We start from the raw sequence: 25,915 nt of genomic DNA on the forward strand, positions 1-25,915 counted from the left end.
TCCAATTTAATCTTGGGTCACCTAGTGAACAGATGTGACTCTATATCCACCTTATACTATATACCATTGCCTATTCCAGAAAGTGTTGACAGGTAAGACTTCAGCTTTATGGACAGCTAATAAATCTATGGTGGGTCTTTTTTTTTTTTTTTAAGAGGTGGGGGTTTTTTAGTTTGTTTTTAAAGATTTTATTTATTTATTCATGAAAGACAGAGAGAGAGAGAGAGAGAGAGAGAGAGAGAGAGGCAGAGACACAGGCAGAGGGAGAAGCAGGCTTCATGCAGGGAGCCTGATGTGGGACTCCATCTGGGGTCTCCAGGATCAGGCCCTGGGCTGAAGGCGGCACTAAACCGCTGAGCCACCCGGGCTGCCCTATGGTGGGTCTTTTTTTTTTTTTTTTTTTTTTTTTTTTTTTTTTTTTTTTTTTTTTTAATTTTTTATTCATTTATGATAGTCACAGAGAGAGAGCGAGAGAGAGAGGCAGAGAGAGAAGCAGGCTCCATACACCGGGAGCCTGATGTGGGATTCGATCCCGGGTCTCCAGGATCACGCCCTGGGCCAAAGGCAGGCGCCAAACCGCTGCACCACCCAGGGATCCCCTATGGTGGGTCTTTAGAGAAAAGTTCTTTCACCTCCCCCATCCCAGCCCCAGCAAAAATTAGTCCCCACTTTCAATAAGCTTATAACTTAGCTATGAGTCCATTCAAGTCTGTGCCAAGTGTTCCCTTGTGGAAGAGCAAGCATGGAATTATGCCAGGGGTAGCCAGAGATAGTCTTATTAAAAGCAATAGGTGGGCAGCCCGGGTGGCGCCAGCGGTTTAGCGCCACCTTCAGCTGGGGGCGTGATCCTGGAGACCTGGGATCGAGTCCCACATCGGGTTCCCCACATGGGGTTCCCCGCACAGGGCCTGCTTCTCCCTCTGCCTGTGTCTCTGCCTCTTTCCTCTCTCTCTGTCTCTACTAAATAAATAAAATCTTAAAAATAAAATAAAATAAAATAAAATAAAATAAAATAAAATAAAATAAAAGCAATAGGTAGGGTGAAGTTTTCTAAGTGGATAAAAGCAGGTAAAACATTTCATTCAGAGGCAACAGTGTGAGCAACAACAAGGAGGCTTATAATAGCACGGCTTACTTTTTAAAGATTCATTCATTTGTCCATCCATCCACCCATTCATTCATTCAGTGTGACTGGGGCATAAGGTGCCTGAGAAGTAATAGCAACTGGAGAAAACCAGGAAGGGAAGAATCATGCAGAGGGCCATGCAGACTATTTGGATTTTGTCTGTAGGTGAAGGGGAGACATGGCATGCTTTCTGAGTGTAAAGTAGCAACAGAAGTCATATGTTGGTCATTCTGACACCAGTGTGCAGAACAGATGGGATGATGTGAAAATGCAGGCAGGAGGCTACTGCAATAGTCCAGGCAAGATGATGATGGTGAATGGGGAGAAAAGAAATGGAGAAACAGGACAGAGGTAAGAAGTACTCGAGAAGTAAAATAAGCCTAGGTAAGGGATAGATTAGTTAGGAGCAGTGTGAGTGTGAGTTCAAGGTCAACTCCTGGTGTTCTAGCACAAGTGACTATGTAGATGCCACCCTCTGATAAGAATATGGGAAGGAAACAGTTTTGCTCATGGGGAAGACAAGAATACAAATGTCACTGTTGTGATGCAGGCAGTTTTAGTGAAGGGACAGGTCACTGAGGTGGCCAGATAAGGATTTGTGAAGGTCTCAGGACTTTAGCTTAGACCATAAAAGATGGTCAGGATTTAGAAAAGTGAAGGGAAACATGTACAGCATTCCAGGCAGAAAGGAGTCTGAGCAAAGGCATAAAAGTGGCAGCATAGAAACCATTTTCTGCAGGGTAAGTATGCTGGTCTTTGCGAGTAAGGAGAGTGGTAGAAGAAAGGAGAAAAAGAGATTGGTCCTCACAGGACATGGAGTCTTCATCTAAAATCTTCCTTTTGGGGGAGAGAACTCACTATTGAGTGAGACACTGAGGTCTACTATGAATCAGCAATCCTAGATGACAAATGGAAGCCTCCAGAAATATTCTGATGATACTGATGTGCTCCTCCATGAATATTACAAGTTTTTGTCATGCTAGGATTCATGAGTTCACTGAGCCCCTTTGTATAGCCCCTTTGTAGCTATAGCTAGAACGTTGATCTCCTGAATCCCATCTCAAGATTAAATGGACATTCTGACAATTCTGTATTCACAGCCATGGGTACCATGTTTTCTCCCAACACCTAATATTATAGTTATATTTGAAGTGTCAAGGACAAGTGTAACACTTTACTTAAGCTGATTTCATTTCACCATGAAGCCTTTAATTGTTCCTTGAAGTTAAACCAAATAAATTCTACAATGAGTTTTTCATATTATTTGCATAAGACAATTACAAGCACAAAATAAGCTATCTACAGTCTATACTATCCTTCCTATCATCAGGCACTAGGATAATCACATTTTAATTTTATCCAAACATCACATAACTTTAAAAAGTAGTATTTTAAAGCCCGAGCTGTGAAAATATCACTTGCTCTGTTGAGCCTTAAATTATTGCAAGTGGTGATGGAATACTTGTAACGTCTTCTCAAGTCTGTCATTGAAACACAAATAAAATAGCAACCAGGGCATTAGCTAGACTTACTTATTTTTCCAGGAACACATTCAGATTTCTTTCCTTCATTTCCCCTTGGCAACAATCAAACCCCTAACAACTCTTGATAATTTATCATTTCTTGCTTCAGTGCCATCCTTGAAAACAAAGCCATCCTGTGATTCTGTATATGTCATTATGAACTGAGACAAATCATAGGTAAAAGGGGCACTCAGATTGCTCGAAATGAGTTCTTCCAGGAAATATTGCTTGCTTCTCCTATAATATAATTGGAAGCTTTGAGTACATGTCAGTTATAGGGCAATCTGCTAAACACCTGTCCAAAGGAAGAAAAAAAAAAAGTACCACATCCTTCCTTGTAATTTTAAGCTGCCTCTGCCTCTTCTCTTTTACAGTTTTATCCATTTTTATTCATTTCACTCCCATGCTGGCTCTGCACATTATACAGCTTCCATACATAATTTTTCCAAGAGCTTAGACACAATAAAACCGCATTCCTATCTTACTGCCTAAATAAGGCATTTCAGGAACTCATTCCTTTTGGTTTCTACCTCTGTTAAATGTGATCTACATTTTCTGATGTACCTCAGAATTCTTCAACTCCAGTTAATTATGCTTTAAATTCTCTGAAATGTACCTCCGAGCATAGAACACCAGGAAGCAAGTTTGGCAGGCAAATGCAAGAAACAGCTAAGGGATGAAGATAAAACAGGCAGCTCATTCCTGGGAAAATCCTGGAGGGAAGTCAGATTTGTAGCCTAAGAAAAATGAGCTCACTCCCCCTTATGCCCAGAACTTTGGATGCTATCAGTCATAGATTTTCTTGAAGGAGAGAAGGCAGGAGAATGCTGTCTCCTTCCTCTGACCTCTCGTTCGAGTATTTTCTGACTTGCAATGAATACGTTTGTAGTAGTACAGTATGTTAGTTTGAAATGAACTGATAACAAGTCAACTTTTGAAAGAATCAAGGTCTAGAAAATTCCCATTATATTCCAATCTGATATAGCCACTGTGTCTTTGGTATACTCCCATTTAGTGTCACTTATTTGTACCTAATAATACCAGTGAAAGAACATATATATAAAGAATATATGTGTGTGTGTGTGTGTCTGTGTGTGTGTGTGTGTGTGTGTGTGTATGGAATATACAGAGAATATAAATAATATACATATATTTTTATAGCTCTGCTTTAAAAAAGATCACAAGTGCTTTCCAAATGATTCCCTCTATGAGTCTATTAAAAAAAAAATCAAAGATCACACATATGCGGCTCATGAGGCAGGCATTTTTGTGTACTTTGTTCTCTAATAAATCTGAATCTCCCAAAATAGTGCCTGGAACACAGTTAATGCTCAATAAGTGTTTGTTAAAAAAGAAACTTAAAAAAGAAAGAAAGAAACTTTACCAGATGAGCAATGCACAAAAATTCTGTCTCTCCATCATTCATGATCCATTTTTCTTACAACTTTTCCCCAAAATCACTCATTCCATGTTCCCAGATTATTCCTATAAAAGCCAAATGCAGTGCAGAGTTAGAAACACACAACAAAATATCATGGGTTCGGATATAGTTTCTGCTCTGTAGTTTGAAAGGTTTGCAGTTAAACATGGCTTTCTTTCATTTTTATTATTCAAGCTTCAGTCTCCTATTTCCCTATTTTTGAATGACAGTTCACTATTCTGCCTTTGAATAAAAGAAAATCTTCCTTATTTCATTTTGTATTCAAAAGACTGCCTTCCCAAGGAGTTTGTGAGGTATCAGATTTTTCTTTTTTACACTAATTTCTATTTTTTAAACTTGCATTCTTACTCAGTTGAGACTATGATAACTTACTTTTGCTCATTACACAAAGGCAACACTTTCTAGATCGGACATCCCTATGTGGAATGATTTAACAAATTATAATTAGGAAACTCTTTGTTTACTTGTCTTAACCAAACATTTCATCAATGGACTAGGTAATACAGTTAATATTATGATTAAAACTTCTCATTCAGCATACAAGGAAAATTAGATTGAAAATTTTTATTCTATCTTCTAAGCTGCAAATACCGTTTGTCATTTTGGATGCCTCCAGTAAACCCATTAGAGAAAACCCAATTTGTAATAGTTGTCCTCTGACATCTTTCTTCTGGCTATGAGTTAAAATATTAGTGATGAGGAGATGAGGGGAAAAAAGAACCCATTATTTCTGTGGACTCAGATAGTTTCAAGGTGCCTTTTGAGCTTATTATACTCTGTGGTTCTAAAATCCCTTGCCTGCCTATAACCTTGGGGAAATTCCACTACCTTGGAACTGCTAACTTCACCCTGGAGTCTGGAGGCAAAGCTCAAAATAGGGCTAAATAATCAAAATTTTTTCCAAGCACCAGGCTGACCTTGAATAAATGAATGAATGAAAGAAAAAACAAATATTATATATTTGCTTATGTTTTGATACAGAAACATTTAAAAATTTTCAAGAATGAATAAAACGAGTGCTCCAGAGAAGTCTATGGTATTTTCCCTGAAACTTCTCCATTGATAATTTTGCTTCTCACTGCCAACAAACTCTGTCCTCCCTACACCTAAAATAAATGTTTAAAGAAAGTCTTCCTTGGCTCTGCTCCCCACCTAAGGCTGCTGTTACCTCTCCTCAGTCCCCTACCACTCAGTCCCCTCCATACTTCTTTCAAACAACCTCAAGAGCTGCTTCCTGGGGCACCTGCGTGGCTCAAGCGGTTAAGGGTCTGCCTTGGCTCAGGTCATGATCCCAGGGTCCTGGGATCGAATCTACCTCAGGCTTCCTGCCCCGAGGGGAGTCGGCTTCTCCCTCTTCCTGCTGCTCCCCCATTTGTGATGGCTCTGTCTCTGTCAAATAGATAAATAAAATCTTTAAAAAAAAAAAAAAAAGCTGCTTCCTATTTCCTCTCCCTCTAAGGGTCTTCCCTCACCTGGCACATCTGCTTTTCTATTTGTATGTCAGTGACTTGATTTACACCTGAGGCAATTTTGATGCATTCTTTTCTACCATACACATGCTGTGCCTTCCTCACCCATAGGTGCGCATACCCATTGACACCAATAGGGGTTTTATTGTCAGGAGCTATCCTAAAGGAATTGTACCTAATAGCTAATTGCTCTGAGAAAGAGTCTTACACCACATTATTTGTGCTAAAATAGCATAAGATACTTCTGAAAGATACTTTTCAAGATGTAAATGGGTGATATTAAATAATCTTATCCAAAAAGCGAGAAATGATAATTTTGCCACAGTGGTGGGCCCTATTGATGCTCTTCGTCCCTTAGAAACCTGATCAATGAATATTCACGAACTTACTGTTCGTATTAGTGCCCTGGCTCCTTGTGAGTAGAAAGGAAAATGTACAGAGAACCTGTGCTCTTCTTTCAAACCTCAGTGTTCTTAAAATTCCCAGTACAAAATATGTCATTATCACAATCATCCTTCTCTTCTCAGCTACCATTTTAGGGAGCGCTTACCCTTCCCAGCAATAGCTCCGTTTAGCGAGAGCATGGAACTGGGCTCTTCCCCATCCACAAAACATTCATGCCTTCAACATACTGAGCACCTATTCTGTTCTTGGCATCGCTCAGTGTACTAGTTTACATTCTGCTGTATGGGAAAAAGGAGACTAATAATAATTTAAGAGAGCAGTAAACGCTATGAATTAAACAAAGCAGATTCCTGTTAGAGAGGAACAACATTAGGCAGGGAGTCCAGAAAAGATCTCTTTGAAGAGGTGACATCTGAACTGGAACTTGAATGATGAAAAGAATAGGGAGTTTAGGCAGAGGGAGTGGCAAATGCAGAGGACAGGAGGTTGTAAGGTGCTTCTTTCCCTCCCTCCCTCCCAGTCCCACTCTGCTCTCTCCCATCTAGCATACCTTCCTCTTTCTTTTTTTTTTTAAGATTTTATTTATTTTTTTATTCATGAGACACACAGAGTAAGAGAGAGAGGCAGAGACACTGGCAGAGGGAGAAGCAGGCTTCATGCAGGGAGCCTGATGTGGGACTGGATCCCAGGATCCCAGGATCACACCCTGGGCCAAAGGCAGGTGCTAAACCAGAGCCACCCAGGGATGCCCAGATACCTTCCTCTTTAATGCTGTCCTAAATGCTGATTTTTCAGAGTCAGGAGTATTCAGATGCCCAGCTAGTCTTTCACAGACTTAATACCACATACTTGATCTTGCATGGTTTTAAAAAAGAAAGAAAATTCAAAGCAAGCCTGTATCTTCAAGCAGAAACACTGTTGCCCTCATTGTCTAATATGTCACTTTACCTTATTTAAGAATCAATGGTGGGGGAAGGGGGACACCTGGGTGGCTCAGTGGTTGAGCATCTACCTTCTGCTCAGGGGGGGATCCTGGGATCCAGTCCCGCATCAGGCTCCCTCAGCCTATGTCTCTGCCTCTCTCTGTGTGTCTCTCATGAATAAATAAATAAAACCTTAAAAAAAAAGAATCAGTGGGATATACTCTGCATGCAATTTAGTGCCAGGAAATAAAACAACTTCTGAAAAACTATTTTCTTTCATTAAACAATGAGTTATAGGTAACCTGTCCTGCAACCCTTTCGTTTTGGCTACTGGAACCTCCCAAGTAAAGCCAACTGCTCCTGTTTTAAGAGCAGTCTTGTCTATGTTTTATGGTATGTGCACCCCTCCCCCCATTTATTTCTCTTTGTGCCCTCTTATCTCTATTTTGTTTCACTTTCATTGCCCTATGTGAAAGTGCTTTTATTTAAGCTGCTTCAGACCTTTCAGAAATAGATGATGTATAAATCATTAATCACAAGTGCCTTCTGGACAATCACAAGCAACTTCCTCATTGCAAAATCTCACGTGCTGCCTTGGTCCTAGGCTTACCCTCCCTGCTACTCAACATGACTCCGCTGCTCTTCCTTCATAAACCTGTCTCCCTTTCCCAATCTTTTGGGGAAGATTACTATAAATATAAATAGAGTTGGTTAAAACCAACTCCACTTCCTTGGTTTCATGGCATACTACAGTGTCTTCATTCTCCTCTTAATACTTTTTTTTCCATTCTGACCCATCTTATGTATGAATGTGTGTGTGTGTTTGTGCATGCATGCGTGTGTGCACTGATCTTAGTTTCCTTCTTTGCCCTCATGCGCATTCAATGCAGATATACGTTAGGATTCTATTCCAAGCTTTCACTGCTCTCTACCCTTTTTTTCTTGGCAATCATCTACTACTGTCACTTCTAAGTAAAAGATTTTCAAACTGTACTTCTAGCCCCGGCATCTCTCCTGAGTTCACATTCCAAATTCCCTGGAACCATTTGAACCTCAGTCAGAATGAAGCCCTGCAGTTCTTTTACCGGCCCATTCCTTAAATCTCCTCTAAAACATCTTTGCCAAGTGTGTGTCCACCAAGCATTTGATAGCAAACTCACTTTGCCTTTCAAAGCAACCCATCTAACTAGCCGGTTTTGACTGTTAAAAAGTTATTTCCAATAGGATGGCAAAATATATTTCTATGACACATGCCCATCAGTTCTAATGCAATTCTTTTTTTTAATATATTAATTTGTTTATTTGAGGGGTGGGGTGGGGGGAGGGAGCAGAGGGACAGAATCTCAAGCAGATTCCCCACTGAGCACAGAGTTCAAAGTAGAGTTCAATGGCAGGTTGATGAGACCATGGCCTGAGCCGAAATCAAGAGTCAGATGCTTAGCTGACTGAGCATCCCAGGTACCCCTAATGCCATTCCTGAGAGTAACATTAAGAGCTAGGACACACTGAATACCAAACATGTGCCAGGGCCACTCCACATATTGTCTCTTTACGACTCTTCCATGTGGTTTTATTATTCTCATTATAATATCACTGGGGCAATTTTTAATTAATCTACTTATTCACATGACTCTTCTCCAAATGGTGAAATACACGTATTCTCTAGGGGAACCACTCTATTCCAGGTTCAGGAGGTACAAATTCCTTGGATCACTTCTTCCATGATCTACTGGATTTTGTTAATTTCTGTGTTGCAAACCTTCAACCATGGTGTCCAGAAGGAAAGAAATTCAAAATAACAATCCAGCTGTGGTATGAATATGCATAACAGAACTGTCACCAGCTTCATTCTAGACACTGTTTGCCTAGGTTGACATAGCCTAAGGGCAGACCTGTTGCTTCCTACAGAATCAACTAGGCTTTTAACCAACAGCCTGCTCAGTCAATATCTGCTAGAACTCTGATACATACATCAAACTCTCAAACTGAACTCAGCTTATTTCCTTCCTATCCTCTTCATCAGGTTTTCTTCACATCTCAGAGACACCTGTATTACCCAGACACACAGGCTCAAGTCCTCCAGGCTGGCTTTGAGGTTCCTTTTACATCTTCTAAATCTCATCAGTGACTGAGTCCTGAGGCTCAGAGTAGAATATGTTCTCACAATGTCATCTTCCCACTGCCTCAGGTTGGACCTTTCTCTTTCCCAGTCCAGGCTCAGCTTCTCCTACCTGGACAGCTAAATTTGTGTTCCTATTTCCCTCTAGATCCTCTCTGTAGCATAGATCTGATGAAGACAGCTCTTACCTGCACAGTGCTGTGGCACTCTGTGCCTGGCTTCTCACACCAATCTCCATGCCCACCAGGACCTGTCTTCTCTCTGGCCTTAATGACCTGTGATTTCTTACATGTACTATATACCGGAAAACTGTGCCATAAAGTATTTTTCGAATGTTCCTAGTTCCGTACCTTTATTTACATTATCTTTGAGCCTGGAAGACCTTTGTTTGCCTGTCAAAATTCTATCTTTCAATAACTTGAGGAAATGTCACAAACTCTATGACAGTTTTGCCAGATCCTGGGTCTAGCCATCAAAAATTAATCTAAAGTGCCTGAGTCCTCACAGCACTTTGTTTCTCTCCTAGAATAGAAAAACAATAGCAATTTACATACATATTTCTTTCTTCAACTGGTCTTTAGGCTCCTTACATCTTAGCTATGGCTTATTTAATTTTCCTATTATAGGCTACAGAGTAGGGCTCTAATTCGTTTCGTTAATTACAAATAAAGAGCTAGGAAATAAAAAAGGTGAAATTGATGACTAGCTGAACCTAAAGAAAACTTGGCGAGCTAATGCAAACACTTGGAAAATCAGACCCACAGAGGCCATATTTACAGTTGCAACAAAAGATCATTATTTCTGCCTGCCTCTGATTTCATTTTTCAATTGTGGGCTCTACCCTCAAGCACATGAACTCTTCCTTCTTCCCTGAGATCTAACCAGGCTAGAACTCCCAGGGCTAGGGGTCAGAGGCCAGGACATTAAATGCCAAAGTTGATTTTGGTTCTAACTAACAGCATCACTGAGTAACTACTTTCAGTGAGCCTACTAAGTCATAAATCCACATTCCCTTAAAAATAATCTCAATAAAATGAGCAAATAATCTTCTCCAAGTACACTTGTCACTCCCTCCACCCCTGCCCAAAATCTTAATAGTTTAGCCATTAAGCCACAGCACTGCCCACTGCTCAATAAAACAAATCTTAGCATGTGCATTTATTCATTGTTGGTATTTTATTTTATTTTATTTTATTTTATTTATTTTTCATTGCTGGTATTTTAAATCAAAATGTAAATAAAGGTCTCTTTATATCATGAAAATACTGATTTTATGTAAAATGGACTTAGAAGTAGTTACATTTAAAAAGAAAAATTTGGAGATTTTTAATAGATGGAAGTGAATTTTGGTATTGCCTACAAGAATGCTTAACTATTCAACATAACCTACATCAGGTCAAGAAAAGTGCTTCACATTTTTTCCTTCCTGGAATTAACATTTATTTAATGAAATTCTACATCATAAGACACCACTTGCATTACTCAGATGTTCAGTGAATGAAATTACTGAATTAATGAAAAAAAATTACCTTCTTAAGATTAGGTCACATGAATTCACGAAATTGGAAGTGGTTATATAATATAGCAGGATTATATAATAATGTATTGAATGATATTATACTTTAAGAAATAATGAGTTTTTAGCTAATAGTTTTGTTTGCTGAGCCCTGTCTTCCTTGTACTTGACTTTCCTTCTTATCTCATTGGTTTTTGCCCTTGTATTCTAAGATATGTGTCTTTTCCTCCTAAACACTTGGCTATGATTACACAGGCATCAGGTCAGTTGTTTCTTGCTATCAACCAATGAACAAAAAGGGGAAACACACACATACACTCCAACACTGTCATATAAAATTCCCTTTTCAAAATATTAAACTTTGAAGACAGTACCAATGTATAAGGATTCTTTGTTTTTAGCATTAAAAATGATAAATAAATACATCCTTCAACTAAATCCAGCATTTGTGTAAATATAGGTGGGTCATTAGGCATTGGATTTACTAAAGATAATTTAGTCTAAAATATTTCTTCAACAGCAAAAACCCAGATTACTGGACATGAGCAAATTAAGAAAACATGGGCTCCAATAGCTTGAATCAAAATGGACAATATTATTTATCATAAACTAGCAGAGATATGAAAATCAGGCCAGTTTATTCCTGACCACCAGAAGAAACTAAAACAAAAAGACTGCTGTTTTCATTTCTTCTCCTGACAGATTTAATATTTTAGTTCTTGATACATTTTAAATCTCAGGCAAAAATTATGGAATGATCCTAAAAATTATATAAAATAACACCTGTTTTCTATAAAATGCTAGATATACAAAAAGAATTGCTACTCTTTTCTTTTCGATTTACCTAGAATAATACTTATATTACCAATTATACTAATAATACAAAGAGAGAAAACGGTTAAGTCAAATGTCAAGTTTCACCCACACAGTAGGTAAAGATAATACTCCACTTCAGAATGGAATATTCAATACTCTAATTTACATTAGCGTATTTAATGCTCCAAAATACAGCATTCAGTTAGTCATAAGTCTGTAAGTTATCCAGGTCACTGTATTGCTGTATTGCATGTCTATGCCTTAATGCCCCCATAAAAGATAATTGGTTTTTCTTTTGTTTTTATGTAAGTCTTGATCATATTAAACTCATAGGGCACAGGAAAACGCTGCATGGTATGGTAGTGCTGAGTAGAAATAAATTGAGAAAGAAATAGGTTCAAAACTCAAATTATCACATATGGTTACTTATTAACAGCCTAGCTACAGGTTTAATGACAAGCAAGTTAAATTTAGTGGCTGAAATGAGGGTGTAGCTTATCTTCAAGTTCATTCATTCATAATGTCAATGTCTTTCATTATTATGTATAGGTAAATTAACTGTTCACATTTTTCTAGAGAGGATTTGAAGTCTTTCCCCTGATTTTATAAATAATATCAAGTCTTCCTAGAACAGGATACAACTAGTTGCTAGGTTAAGAAATTACCCTAATGATTTCAACAAGTAGATGTTGAAGATGGTTTCCTTTCTCCAAAATCAAATGTAATTATTTTCCTTAATCTGAAAAGAGTATTCTGGATTTCTGATCAATTTGCTACATTACAAAAAGATTGTTATCAAAGAAGAAATTAGAGTAGTATCAGGAGAAAATTTTATATTTTTATTGCACAGAAAGTGTGAATCCTAAGGAAGAGTAAGGATATCACTCTCTGATTTCCTTCGCTCACCCTTCCCCCAACATTTTAATATACCTTAAATTATATTTTAATGATCATGCAGGGTAAATTTTTTCAAGTGAGGCAGAAAGGGCATAGTATAAATGTATGTAGACTTTTTTTTTATTTTAATGAGTGAGAAACAGGAGTCGAGGTGGATTCACAAAAAGCATTAAGCCTCTAGTCTTTTGTTGTCTGGGTGTGGAGGTGGCTGTTAAATCATCCACCAATGAGAGCCACTTCCTGCTTTCCCTTCTCCTTATCTAAGTCTCTCCTTAGTTGCTTTCATTTGGGGTAGAGACGTCTACACTTTGAGGTCAATCCGCCTAAAACTGCTGAATCCTAAGGAGATTCTTACTCATTACTTCCACCTTGTATTTAGTTATGACTTGCAAACAAGAATGATCAATGCTCACTAGATAGAAGCAAAATACTAATTGAAGAATTTTATATGTGAAGTCCTTGTAGAATGGGGCCATGTTTAATTAATTTTTGCATCCAAAAATCTTATCATAGAACCTGACGCGTAGTAGGTGCTCAAGAGTATTTACGAATGAATGGATGTTTATTTAACTGGTTGGTTAAACAAGCTGGTCAGGAAAAGATAAGCCAGCAAACAGAGGACAACTTCAACATTAATAAAGACCCATAAGTGAAGACAAATACTGGCCAGAAATTAAAATCCCTTCAACGACTTACCATTTACATGATGCTTCTTGGATTAATTTAAATTATTTAACTCTAGTGCAGTATCTAACACTTGCATAGTGATTGCCAGTATTTGAAGCATTTTTGCAGACATAATTTCATTTAATCCTTCCACATTTTGGGGTATACAGCATCAGGTCTTCAATTTTATAGATGATAATACAAGGCTCAGCAAGCTTAAAGCTACAACTCCAGTTATTTGAATCCCAAATCTGGGCTCATTCTACAAAATTACATTCTCTGGTTTAAAAAAGTCTCTTTCCACACAGTTTTCCAGAGTGGCTGCACCAGTTCACATTCCCACCAACAGTGCAAGAGGGTTCCCCTTTCTCCACATCCTCTCCAACATGTGTTGTTTTCCTGCCTTGTTAATTTTCTCCTTTCTCACTGGTGTGAGGTGGTATCTCATTGTGGTTCTGATTTGTATTTCCCTGATGGCAAGTGATGCGGAGCATTTTCTCATATGCATGTTGGCCATGTCTATGTCTTCCTCTGTGAGATTTCTGTTCATGTCTTTTGCCCATTTCATGATTGGATTGTTTGTTTCTTTGCTGTTGAGTTTAATAAGTTAGGAGAGACTCCTAACTCTGGGAAACGAACAAGGGGTTGTGGAAAGGGAGGTGGGCGGGGGGTGGGGTAATGGGCACTGAGGGGGGCACTTGATGGGATGAGCACTGGGTGTTATGCTTTATGTTGGCAAACTGAACTCCAATAAAAAAAATTATAGTAAAAAAATAAAATAAAATATAAAAGTCTCTTTCTTCTAAGGGTGATTTTCCACATTTTTTTTCACATCCTCTAAATTAAATCACAGATTACCACTTTTCATATAGCAGACTTTCAAATATTTGATTTTGATTAACTGAAGCTTGAATAAGTGGAAGAAGTGAGAGAAACAGGGTGGAGACATGGGTTTGTCTTCCTAGAACTAAAACTGACTCATAAAATCTCTAGATTAGATAGTCTTTCATGCTACACCAAAAACAAGCCCCTGCCTTTCACTGAGACTAGAAGTAAATAGAGACAGTGTTATCAATTTTAACAAAAGGGTTTTCCCTGGATTTAACTCACTATACCACTGGGAAGACCTGAGATAATTGAAGAAATGAAATAAACACTTACCTGCTCATTTCATTTATGTCATAATTTCCCTTGGGTTGTGTCTGTTTTATTGTAATGTCACGGCTCTTGAATTATAACCTTTGTATTTCAATAGACAATCAGCAGTACTACGAAAAGCCTGTGACCTAATACAAGGAAGTAAATATTTGCTTTGTGAACCACATTCATTGTCTATAATAAAATTACATTTATTGACACAGATTAAAAAAAAACTCAAACACAAAGTTTAAGAAATTCAGAGAGATTTTAGATGTTTATTACTCAAGCTAGAATTTCAAGTATGAATCATTTATACAATTTAATGAAAAAGTCTGCACATCTAGTAAAGAGTAGAGCAAGAATCAAATCCAGTTCTCTTTGAAACAAGATTTCCTGTTCCACCACAACTTCCTGCTTGTCCTAGTAGGGCCTCCCATTCATTATAAATTCCAAGTTCACTGATGCTAAATTACTGAGGTTTTACTATATTTGATAAACTGGAACCAGAGGTCATACAACAGTTTACCCTAAGTAGTTTCTTAACTAAGGGACTTTGCAGATTTTTCCAACTAAATACTCAAGCTTTGGAAACCAAATGTGTCAAAAGTTATAGAATTTAAAAAGTCAAAACCAGGAGCTTATAAGAATGCTGAATCATGTGAAACACTATAGATACAGAACTAATTAAGAGACTAGATTAGATTCTCACTTTTTAAATATTTAAATTTTACCTCCAGCTGAAAATCTGAGATAAGATTCTGATCTGATACGGTTTTATAATTCAATTTAGTTGATTGCATTCTGATGAGAAATTTCAATGAATGCCCTGCGGAGGACCTCCACCTACTTTTATATTTCTTTTTAAATTTCCTTTATCTCAGGAAAACCCAAAAGTTCTCCTACGGTTTAGGCAACTAACAAAAATATATAATCCATGAAAATCCAGGATCTAATCATGTAGTAAGGTATGACTGTGTGCGCAGAGTACCTGAACAGAAAAACAGCAGACCCTAACTATTTAGTGACTCTAGGCTTCTAAAAGGGACATGACACTTTGGAAAGCCCAGGTACAAAGGCAGGTGGCAGTACGTTATGGACACCACAGCAGCCCTAATCCGTGGCTGATCCATCTCCAGACTTTGGTGATGTTTGCTCCACTCCAGCTGAGCTGGAATCTGGTTCAGCCACAATGATCTCTGTAGCCTCTGCCACATGCACTCTTTGTCACTAAGCATTTCCTTTCTTTGTTTACTCCTGCTATTTTTAAAAATTAACATTAGCACTTAAATAAATAAGAAAAATATAGCAGAATACCAATAGAAAAATGTGCAAAAGACTTGAACAAGTCATCCCTAAAGACCAAAAAAAAATTTTAAATAAAGGACATGTCAAAAAAAAGTTATCAGCATTATTAGTAACAAAAAATACCATTTTCACCTATCAAGTTAGGAAAGATTTTTCAAAGGATGATTATTACGTGGGTAAGAACTAGAGGCTCTGCTAAACATCAAGCCTACACACAAAAAAATGCTAAACAGATAGGTAGACAAAAGCCAGGCCTAAGGATGTATATCACTTAAAATAGTAAAATGTGGGAAAGAACATAAAAATCTAAAAATAAAACAATGACTACATAAATTAAGACATCCACACATTGAATTATTTTCCAATTACTAAATTGTATTAAAAATATCAATTTTTAAATATATCTTGGGAAATATCAAAGAAAGGTTAATTTTTTAAAAAGCAAGTATGAGGTTCTACAATACGATTCTAATTTTTTAAAAAATAGTACACATTATGCATCATGGTAAACTACACTGTAACTTCAATGGCAATTCTTTAGGCATTGGGAAAAATTATAAGCTCTCAGGTACATGCCAGGCACATGTTCAGCACATTATATACATTGTATTACATTTATGCTTACAAACATCTTAGGCGGTGGGCCTTTACCCCTGTTGAATATCTGAGGAAACTCAGACTCAGAACAGGTAAGTAACTTAACCATAGTGACAAAGCTCTTACATGGAAAAGCCAGGACATAAGCTAAGGTCAGCTTGACCCAAAGTTCCTATTCATCACATCCATGTCTGCCCACATAATTTTAATTTTCTATCTCATATATTTTTATGTGTACTAGGGGATCTAAAATAAGCATATAGTACCATTATAATTTGAAAAAAAACTAAGAATATAAATGTTATATTAAAAATTGCATATTCACAAAGTGACAATTCTAAAAATTGCTTCCTTCAAAAACCTAGGACCATGAACAGGATCTTTAGGATCTCAAACTAGTGTACCTGGTAATGAGCATGAGCACTCCTTTTAATAAATGTAATGCCAAAGGCTTTCATGAGCCATATCAATTCTGCAACATTCATTCATTTAAGAAAGATTTATTTAACACCTGCCTTTTGCCAGATACTGTGCTAGGTGCTGGCACAAAAGCAGGAGAACCAGTCTAAATGACTTTCTTTGGATATTAGCAAAGTCTTTGAGGGACAAGTGGAGAGGGAAAGAGAAAGGGAATATAAGACTGTCAGTCTAACACTGAAAGTCCTGGCTACATACACGTAAGGAATTTTTTTAAGCTTTCCATAAAAACTTAAAATACTCCTGAGGATCCAGGACATCCCCCAGTAAATGTCCTACAATTTGAAGCCTCTATAATGCATTCATACTTTAATTGTACTAGTCAGATGAACGAAAATGCTTTTAAATATCACATAGTATTATTCTCCTCCACAGGCTATACATTTGCCTTTCTGGGTGGTACAGTAATTTGATTTTTAAGTAAGCAGACCTGGACTCTCAGAAAAAGAGTTCTTAGCAGAAATGGAGTTGGATAGATTTATATCTCTCTTGGCTCCATACCTCTTTGTCCATATGCCCACCTTCCACTTCTCCAGAAAAGCCCATGTCTTTCAGCAAACTTCTATAGCAAAGGCCATTGTCTCTACAACTATAGATTAACAAGTAAAATGCTTTCTTACATTTTAGCTTATGAGTCAACGAAATTTTTTTATCAATTTAGATTTAGATCATTTACTTTTATTTGGCATTTATAAGAAGATGAAATAAGTTAGGATACATATATTATAAATAAATATATATTTCTTCTTGTCTACAAAGCCCCAGGTCCTAGTTATAGGAAATGTTATGTTGTGGTTTTTTGAAGATTTTATTTATTTATTCACGAAAGACCCAGAGAGAAAGCCAGAGACATAGGCAGAGAGAGAAGCAGGCTCCCTTGTAGGGACTTGATCCCAGGACCCCAGAATCATGACCTGAGCAAAGGCAGATGTTCAACCACTGAGCCACCCAGATGCCCCTAAGGAATATTATTATTAAGAAAAAGGATCAGAAGTCCATATGGATGATAGTAATTTAGACTTTCAACATTGAGTTCAGATAAATTTGGACCCTGTAGGGAGATCCCTAAAAGCAAAGAGATACCTATTTGAGAAGGAAAAACTGGCATGCCTTAGAATTGAACAGGGACAACAAATTAACTCTCCTTGTTAATTCCCTTCCCTGGGGACTAAACACCAAGGAATCATTGAGAAACCAGAGCAAAAAAAGGTCCAAATTGGTACAACAGATACCTTATGTTGTTTGTAAATTAGGTGGTTTTCTTAGTCTTTCAGACTTCAAATTTAGGAGGGTGGATGACTGCCCATAGTTCTGAGATCAGGTGTCACTGCCATGGAGATTCATCCTATTTAATAAATGATACCATCCAATCTTCTCATAATAAATACTTGTTTTATCATCTCCAAAAATCATAAACTACCCTCCTATGGTTTCTCTAAATATAGTTTTTTAAGATCATAAAAATACTGAGTAAATCTACTCTCCCATGAGTGTGCTAATTACTGTTTTAGTTCATGGTAACATAAGAAATGGCTTAATAACAGCAACTTAACTGGAGGAGGTCAAACTGCTCTCATTCATTTAAACTAATGAGCACAAATCACCTTTGCATTTGATATTAGTGCTCTAATGCATATATCGTGGATACCTGCTACTATTAACTCCCAAAGACTCTAGAAACAAATACAATTTAAAGCGTTTCAGTTTTCAAAATTACTTAACACACATAGTTCCTAGGAGCTATGCGACCAGGAGGAAAACCTTATTTCCCACTACAACAGTAAAAAAGAATAAAAAAAAAAAAAAAAAAAAACCCAAACTGTTTCTCATTTCTCCAATTAAATGGTTTCAGGAGGATTCATTACCCGGAAAACCGGTATGGATGAACGCCGGAAATGCAGATGACATCCAGTCTCAGAAATGTTTATTCTAAGTGGGAACCAAACTATAAGATTCCTCTCTGTGATTGATGATCGCCTTCCCATGATAGAAATAATCTCCCTGTAAAATAATCTAAAAAAGAAAGAAAGGGGGAAAAAAAAAAAAAAAAAAACTATGGGAAGCTAGCAAAGTTCTCTAGACAAACCTGCCAGAGACTCTTTCAAAGAGGGAGGCATTTATTGAAGAGTCAGGGAGGTTAGGGAAACTATGCCAGGAGCCAGGGCAGTCTTCCCCGAGAGACCAGGAGTGTCCCAGGTGAGCGGTCCCGGGCTCGGGCTCGGGCTCGGGCTCGGGCTCGGGCTGGAGGCGGAGGGCGCAGGGCGGGTCCCCGCGGCGGGCACCTTCCCGGCCCCGCGACCCCCTCGCCGCCCGCCGGACCCAGCGCCTCCCGAGGCCGGCGCGGGGCTGCCCGGGACGCGCTGCCCACGGCCTCGGGGTCGCGAGGAGCATCTCCCCGCCCGCGGCTCCCGAGGCCAGCGCTGTCCCTCCGCCATCCTCAAGTCCTCCGACATTTTTCACCGAGACAGGGAGGTAGGGAGCAGAGGAAACGACGGCGCGTCTGCAGCCAGACTGTGCCGCAGCACCGGGCGAGGCGAGGCGAGGCGAGGCGAGGCGAGGAGGAAGGAGGCTGGCGAGGGGGCAGCCTTTAAACTGTGCTTCCACCGGCGATGAAAAGAGTCCTCAGCCCCGGCAGGGGACGTCTCGGATACACCCACCAGGGCAGCGCCTAAGGGGGCGGGTGGGCGCTCCTCCTCCGGGTCCCCCCGAAGCCAAGCACACTAGAACTCCCCTTCCTACGACTAACGGGAGGGGAGGAACAAAAGAGACCCCCACGCCCTGCACACACACACGCACACACACACGCGCGCGCGCGCACACTCAGCTCACCGACGCTCTAGGTATGCATTTCTGCAATCCCTTCGGCTTCCACCTTCCCCACCTGGTGGGTGCATTTACCCAAAGGTAAAGGAAGAAAGAAAAAGAAAACAACAAACCCCAGCACCCCGAGGTGATCGGTCGGTGGGGCACCGTTAATGTCACATGCGGTTTTCTAACAAACCACCGCGGAAACCCGGCCGGACCGCGCGCCCCCGCGGGGTCCCCGCCGCCCCCGGCCTCGCCGCCGCGCACCCGACCGCGGGCTCCCGGGGCGGCCGCAGCTGGAGGGCGGAGGGGGGAGGGCGGAGGGCGGCCCGCGCGGCGGCGGCGGCGGCGGCGGCGGCGGCGGCGGCAGCGACGCGGGATCCAACTTCCCGGAGCGGCGGCGCGGCCCCCGCTCCCTCCCTCCCGCCGCGCCCGCAGCCACCGCGCCGGGGCTCCGGCGGGGCACTCTCCGCCCCCTCTCTCCTTCGCCGCCCCCAGCCACCACCTTTTAAAAATTCATCCGTCGGAGCCAAGCAGACATTTTGATGTCATTCACTTAGCACCGCTCGGGTCCAGAGGCGGCATCTTACCCCGTGGCCTGGAGGTGTGGGCAGCGCACCGAGGGGTCCGGGGGCGCGAGGCTGGGCTGCTCGGTCCTCTAGCGGAGCCGGTTCGCTGCCATCCGCCCAACTTCAGCACCCAGCGGGCGAGGAGAGAGGGAGCGAGGCGAGGATGGAGGGGAGAGGGGAAGGGGAGGAGGGAGGGTGGGCGGGGAGGGAGCGGGAGCCGCTCGGCAGCGCGCATGCGCCCCGCGGGCGGGCGCAGCCCCTCGCCCGGCTCGGCCCGCGGGGCCGCTTCTCCTCCCCGCGCGCGGCCGCGTGAGTCACGGCCCCGCCCCCGCCCCCGCCCCCGCCCCCCCCCGGCGGCCCGGCCCCCGCGCGCTCGCCTCGGCGGGGCGCCCTCGGGGCGAGGGGCTCGGGGGGCTCGGGGGGCTCGGCGGGAGCCTCGCGGCGCTGGGAGCCTCTTGCGCGGGGAGGCTCCGGCGCCTGGGCTCCTTCCCCCACGTTCGCCCGCAGCCCGCGCGCGGTGTTTTCTCGTGCGCTCCTGGAGCCCGCTGGAAACCAGCGCTGGGCTTTAAGCAGGGCGGGGGGGGGAGCTGCGGCAGCGGGGTCCCAGGGAAGCAGTCCCCGCGCGGGGCTTCCAGAAAGAGTGGAGTTAAGCAAGTTTTGCACACCAAAGGAGTCCACCCTGTGAAGAGTTCTTTACTGACGTCCTCATCCAAAAATCTGACCCTTTTCCCCGTAAGAATGATTTCAGATCTGGTCTGGATGGGGGGGGGGGGGCATATGTTCTGTCCCAGGGGTCTGGACCGCGGCCGCCCGAGTTTGGAGTGAGAGGAGCCGATGACAAGGCAGGAGTCGCGAATTAACTCACGGAGGCGTTGATGCTAGGGGCCTGGAGCATCCTTCGGGGACAGCTCGGTAGCTCTCGGGTCTGATAATTGTTCCATTCGCAAGCGGAACCCAGCTTGGTAGTGAAGAAGCTTTCGGATGCTTAATGCATCGTGAGCGCTAGATTGCATCTCCGATGATTAAATTTGAAGTGTTTGTGAGGGCGAATTAGGGAAGCGGGTGTCTCTCCTCAGATGTGACATCTGTGGGAAGAGGAGTGAGTTCCTGGCTGGAATGATTAGGCTTTTTTTTCTTATACCTACTTAAAACTGTTTATTCGTAAATACATATGATTTCCCATGGCTTGTATGCGCCCCTGCATTCAAACGGTGTTATTCTTATTTCAGGCTCCCTTACTGAAGAACACCCTCCTGGCCTCCCCCGCCCCCCTCTATCTAAGTGGGTTAAATATACGTCTTAGGGTTTGCTCCAGGCCTCCTTTCTCTGGCCACATCATGGCTTTAAGTACTAGTGCACTTCAAAGTGTATCTCCTGGACCAGCATTGATGTCTGTGAATTGTTCCTTACTAGTCTCTAATGAGAGAAAAGTACAGAAATGGAGAGTAACATTTAGAAACTTTCATGGCATGCCTTGGCATCCAAGCACAGTAGTCAGTTGTGCTTTGGAAGTCTTCTTTTATTTGCAATGAATTTTTGTTGGATTTTTGCAGTAGTATTGGTCCATGATGTAAAAAAAATAAATTTTTTTAAAAAGTGGGTTTTTTTCAAAATTAAAATTGAAAAAAAAAAGTTTTATGGTTTGGGTAGCCCCAAACCCTGTATCACTCCCAGACTTATATCTTTGGTCCTGGTCTGATAGAATGCTTTTATGGTGTTTCAACTACTTTTATGGCTCCATTTGAGGAATAATTATACTAGTAAATATTTATTGAACCATTACTGTGTGTTAGGTTCCGATCTAAATGTTTTACATACATATGTTTCTTATTTTCTCTACAAGGTAGAGGCTATTCTTATGTTTCACAGACATCTCAGAAGCAGAACTCTAGATATCCACCCCCTCCAAACCTGTTCCTTTTCAAATTGTTCCACTCAGTTACTGTAGTCAAAATTTAGAAGCTATCTTTGTTTTGTCTCTCTCTCTCTCTCTCTCTTTTTTTTTTTACCTCACATCTAATTAATTAGCAAGTCACCTTGTCTCAACCTCCAACACATATCCCCAGTTCATCCACATCTCTCCCTCTGCATTGTGATAACCATAGTCCAAGCTTCTATCATCTCTCACAGGAACTACCTACAAAAGGCAGCAGTTAGTCTCTCTTCCACAACCCCAAAACAACACATTCTCTAAACAACATCTGAGTGATCTTTTAAAAACATAATCACATCAATTGAGGCGCCTAGGTGGCTCAGTTGTTAGATGTCAGACTCTTGATTTCAGCTCGGGTCTCCATCTCAGGGGTCATGAGTTCAAGCCCTGCGTTGGGCTCCTTACTGAGCATGGAGCCAATTAAAAAAAGAAATTTAAAAACATAGTCACATCATGTCATGCTGCTGCTTAAAAATCTCGAATGAGTTTTCACTGTACTTTAAATACGACCTCTAATCCTTACCACTGCCAAGAAGGTTCTACGTAACCTTGTCCTAGATTACTTCTCTTACACCATGCTCCTGTAGACCATAGCTATGTGGTGTGTACCTATTTCTTTTACTTTCTTGAATAAGTCTGACTTATAGTACTTGCTGTCCTTTCTCCCCTTAGTCCTCTGCCCCCAGATCTTTGGAGTAGGTTCCTTGATATCCTAAAGGTCTCTGTTAATGTATCACCAACTCAGGCTTTACCTAACCACTCAATGTAATCTTCCCCAGAGTTCTTCTCTCTTGGGTTCTCTTGCTTTGTTTTCTTTCAAATACTTTTCACTATCTGAGTTGGCTTGTATTTGTTTACTTGTTTATTTTTGTATAAAGATTTTATTTATTTATTCACGAGAGACACAGAAAGAGAGGCAGAGACACAGGCAGAGGGAGGAGAAGCAGACTCCATGCAAGGAGCCCAATGTGGGACTCGATCCTGGGAATCCGGGATCAGGCCCTGAGCCAAAGGCAGAAGCTCAACCGCTGAGCCACCCAGGCGTCCCTGTTTACTTGTTTATTATCTCCTTCTCCTCCTCTAGAATAAAGTATCTCAAGAGTTTTGCCTGCACTTTTCACTGTTTTATCTCTAGTGCTCAGAACAAGATTTGGCACACTGTATATACTCAGGATTTAGCGGATGAATTCATGATTGAGTGAATAAATAACACACTTAGCAAAAGCATTCCTCATTTCTTTTTTCTGGTGCTTCTTCTTGGATCCTCATTGCTGCCTATCAGAATCTGTTGTTTCCCAGAAGACCGCAGATAGACTGCATTGTTTCCGCTGCCCACTCTATCAAAGATGGCTCCTTGCAATGTCACACATTTAAACTAGATGCCAGAGTCCTGTTCTTAGAACCAACTTTATGACAAGCATCATCAACAAGAAAAGAGATCTTTTACTTCCATGGGCTTCTCTAAAATATAATAATGGCTGTCTGGGCAACATTTTGCACCTGTAACAACTTGGATATTCTGTCCATAATTTACTTGCTGAAGTCAAATGCAACTTCTTGGTGACTTTCTAGGTATAATTTGTGGTGAAATCCTTTACACATTATTAATTAGAATGCTCAATGACAGTGTTGTAGGAACTGGATATGTTGCCTACACTCTGAGTGTTGAAGAGATGGGTGCAAGTAACCACAGCTTTAATGACCTTCACCTCATAGAGTTTGATCACTTGCAATCTATGTGTACATCTGGGTCTCAGGAAATATTTGCAACAGCAATGCATTAAACAATGACTCGGTGAAAAAATCCATTCAATAAACTTTATTAATGTCTGCCATATGCCTGGTATTAAGTCTTCAAATTTTTTGCAAAAACTGTAAATGTTATATAAAATTATTATATAAAAAAAAAAAAAATAAATAAATAAATAAAATTATTATATATGAGTCAGAAATGGATTTCGGTTCATTTCAGCCATGGAGATGCCTTCTCTTTGTACAGAATTTAAGAGCTCCTTGGGCTTATCGTTATCAAGCAGCTGTGTGGTAACTATGAAAAGAAGTGTTTGATCATGATCATTTCCATACCATTACGAATGCATTTTTCAAGTAGAATCTGGATACAGCAGCAGATTTTGGTATAATGACTTCATAGTAAGGCAGACAGGAGATCTGCAAGTAAGATATTTGCAGACAGAAAATATTGGAAAAGGACAGAGCATCAAATGTTTACAGTACATTTACTCATAATTAGGGGTCTTTTTCATCTTTAGGACACCTGAAATCTACCTCAGTGAGTTTGGTAACATTGGATGGTTATTTCAGGAAGAAATTATGTGGCATCTTTACATTTCATTCTCTCTTTTCCAACATGTTCATTTATTTAAAAGCAATGGTTTTACCTTTGAAAAGCAGAGGGAAAAGGAAGAGATTTGCTTCAATCTAGGAAACCCTGACTGTTCTGTCTAGGCAAACTTCATCAGAGTAGAGCCAGAAAGACAGTTAAAATGTGACTGCTTAGACATGCTTTTTTCTTTAGTTTTGGTAAACAGAGCTTACCATGTTTCTTCAATTGGTTTCAATCAAGCCTTAGAGACACATTCTTCTCAGAAAACTTTTTAGATGGAAACAGTCTGATTCCCAGATGTATAAAGTGAGATATAATTAGAGTTTCACATTTTACATGTACATTTTTATAAATCATGAGTTATTAACGTTTCTTTAACTTATCAGCATCAAACTTAAAAGGCTTAATATTACTCTGTTAGAATGGCATTAGTGCTTTATACCTCAACATAATTGGATGAAGTCCATGGAAACAGATATAAAAACCTTCATGTGATTTTTATCAGTTAATGCTCAATTTTGTACATCATAAATTCCTGCAGTGGTTTGACAAAATAAACTTGAGTCTCGGTCACCCAAGTACTTTATAAAAGTGCTCATTTGATGGGCCCCGCATATTCACGTTCTCTTTGGTTCAACAGATCTCTTATATGGTGTTGAACAACAGTACTCTGCTTCTCCATGGAAAATAGCAACATATTTATCTCAACTAGAAAACATGATGATATTCAATTATTACAGTCAGATTCTTTGTGAATGGAGAAAGATTTCAGAGTTTAGTGGTCTACGTTATATTATCTTGAGATTTTGGGAAGATTCTAAGTGGTAGTAGCTGGATTGTAGAGCAGGCTTTGGCTTTGTCAGAACTTCCTCCAGTGTTTGATGGAAGGAAGGTGGGGAAGGTTGATTTTGCAGTAGTTTCTCACATCTTTACTATGTTTTGATCGATGCAAATTCAGAGATGCATAAAATTAATGAATGTCTTCATGTATGTGTGTACTGTGTACATGACCTACAAGAGCCCAGGTAACTAATTTTTGAGTCTCATATTGCAACATACTTAAGTTGCAAATCAGAAAATCTATATTCACATTGTCAAAGCTTTGCTAAAGGCTTTGTGGTTTCTTGATTTCCTGTGAACTAGTTTCACAGTGTGACAATGTTAAAGTAGTATATGAAAATCTTTCGTAGTCTCACCTAAGTCTTCACATTTGAATTTTAGTGGAATTTACTTAATACTGTGAATGATTGCCCATCCAGTCTCATCTGTCCATTAATTCAGTCACCCACTCACTCAAAGAGCAATTAGGGAGTGTCTGTCCTGGCATCATCGTGGGAAATAGAAATACCATGGAAAATAATGTTCCTATCCTTGACATGAGTTTATAATCAAAGTGAGATAGGCTCTACATACATGAAGTAACCAGAAGAAATCAATGAGAACACTTGAGATAATGTGGTATTATTTTTTCTTTCCAGGAGGTAGGGCAGAGAATGATGAAAAAGGAAATTGCATGTTTTATAATCAGAACTCTCAACTGTAAAGCATAGAAATTGCGAATGATCAAAGTGGCCCATTGAAGTACACACTGGGAACTTTCTTTGTATTCCATGGAGCTAGTTTTGAATGGCCTTGCAGATTTGTAATAAGAATTCAAGGAAGGAGGGATTTAAAATATAATATTCAAATAGGAAGTTGCTTGTTAAGTTCTAAGTTGCAGCCATTTAGAAATTATTCAGCACCTTCAGTATGCAAAGCATTGTGCAGGCCTCTGGGAAGATTGCAAGGTGAGTCATAAGGAACACAGTAGTGAGTAGTGTAGAGTCTAGAGATCACTCTCAGCT

General features: G+C 40.3%; 1 protein-coding gene across 11 annotated transcripts in view; it reads right to left on the reverse strand.

The window, feature by feature from the left end:
- RGS17 (regulator of G protein signaling 17) overlaps positions 1-19,984 on the reverse strand; it is a 96,223-nt gene extending 76,239 nt beyond the window's left edge. For 6 of the 11 annotated variants that reach the window (XR_012031944.1, XM_072828397.1, XM_072828338.1 and 3 more), the window contains exon 1: positions 19,816-19,956. Coding sequence is in view for 2 of the 11 variants with exons in the window: in XM_072828369.1 (XP_072684470.1) it covers positions 4,034-4,071 (38 nt within the window). In the remaining 9 variants the exon portion in view is untranslated. Of the gene's footprint in view, positions 1-4,033; positions 4,135-14,062; positions 14,188-16,921; positions 16,943-19,815 lie in introns of those variants that run through there. The other 5 variants (XM_072828369.1, XM_072828379.1, XM_072828438.1 and 2 more) reach the window with 5 other exon arrangements.
- Between the last annotated feature and the right edge of the window lie 5,931 nt (positions 19,985-25,915).

This window comes from Canis lupus, chromosome 1 (genome assembly GCF_048164855.1).
Source record: "Canis lupus baileyi chromosome 1, mCanLup2.hap1, whole genome shotgun sequence".
In the NCBI taxonomy this organism is placed as follows: domain Eukaryota; kingdom Metazoa; phylum Chordata; class Mammalia; order Carnivora; family Canidae; genus Canis; species Canis lupus.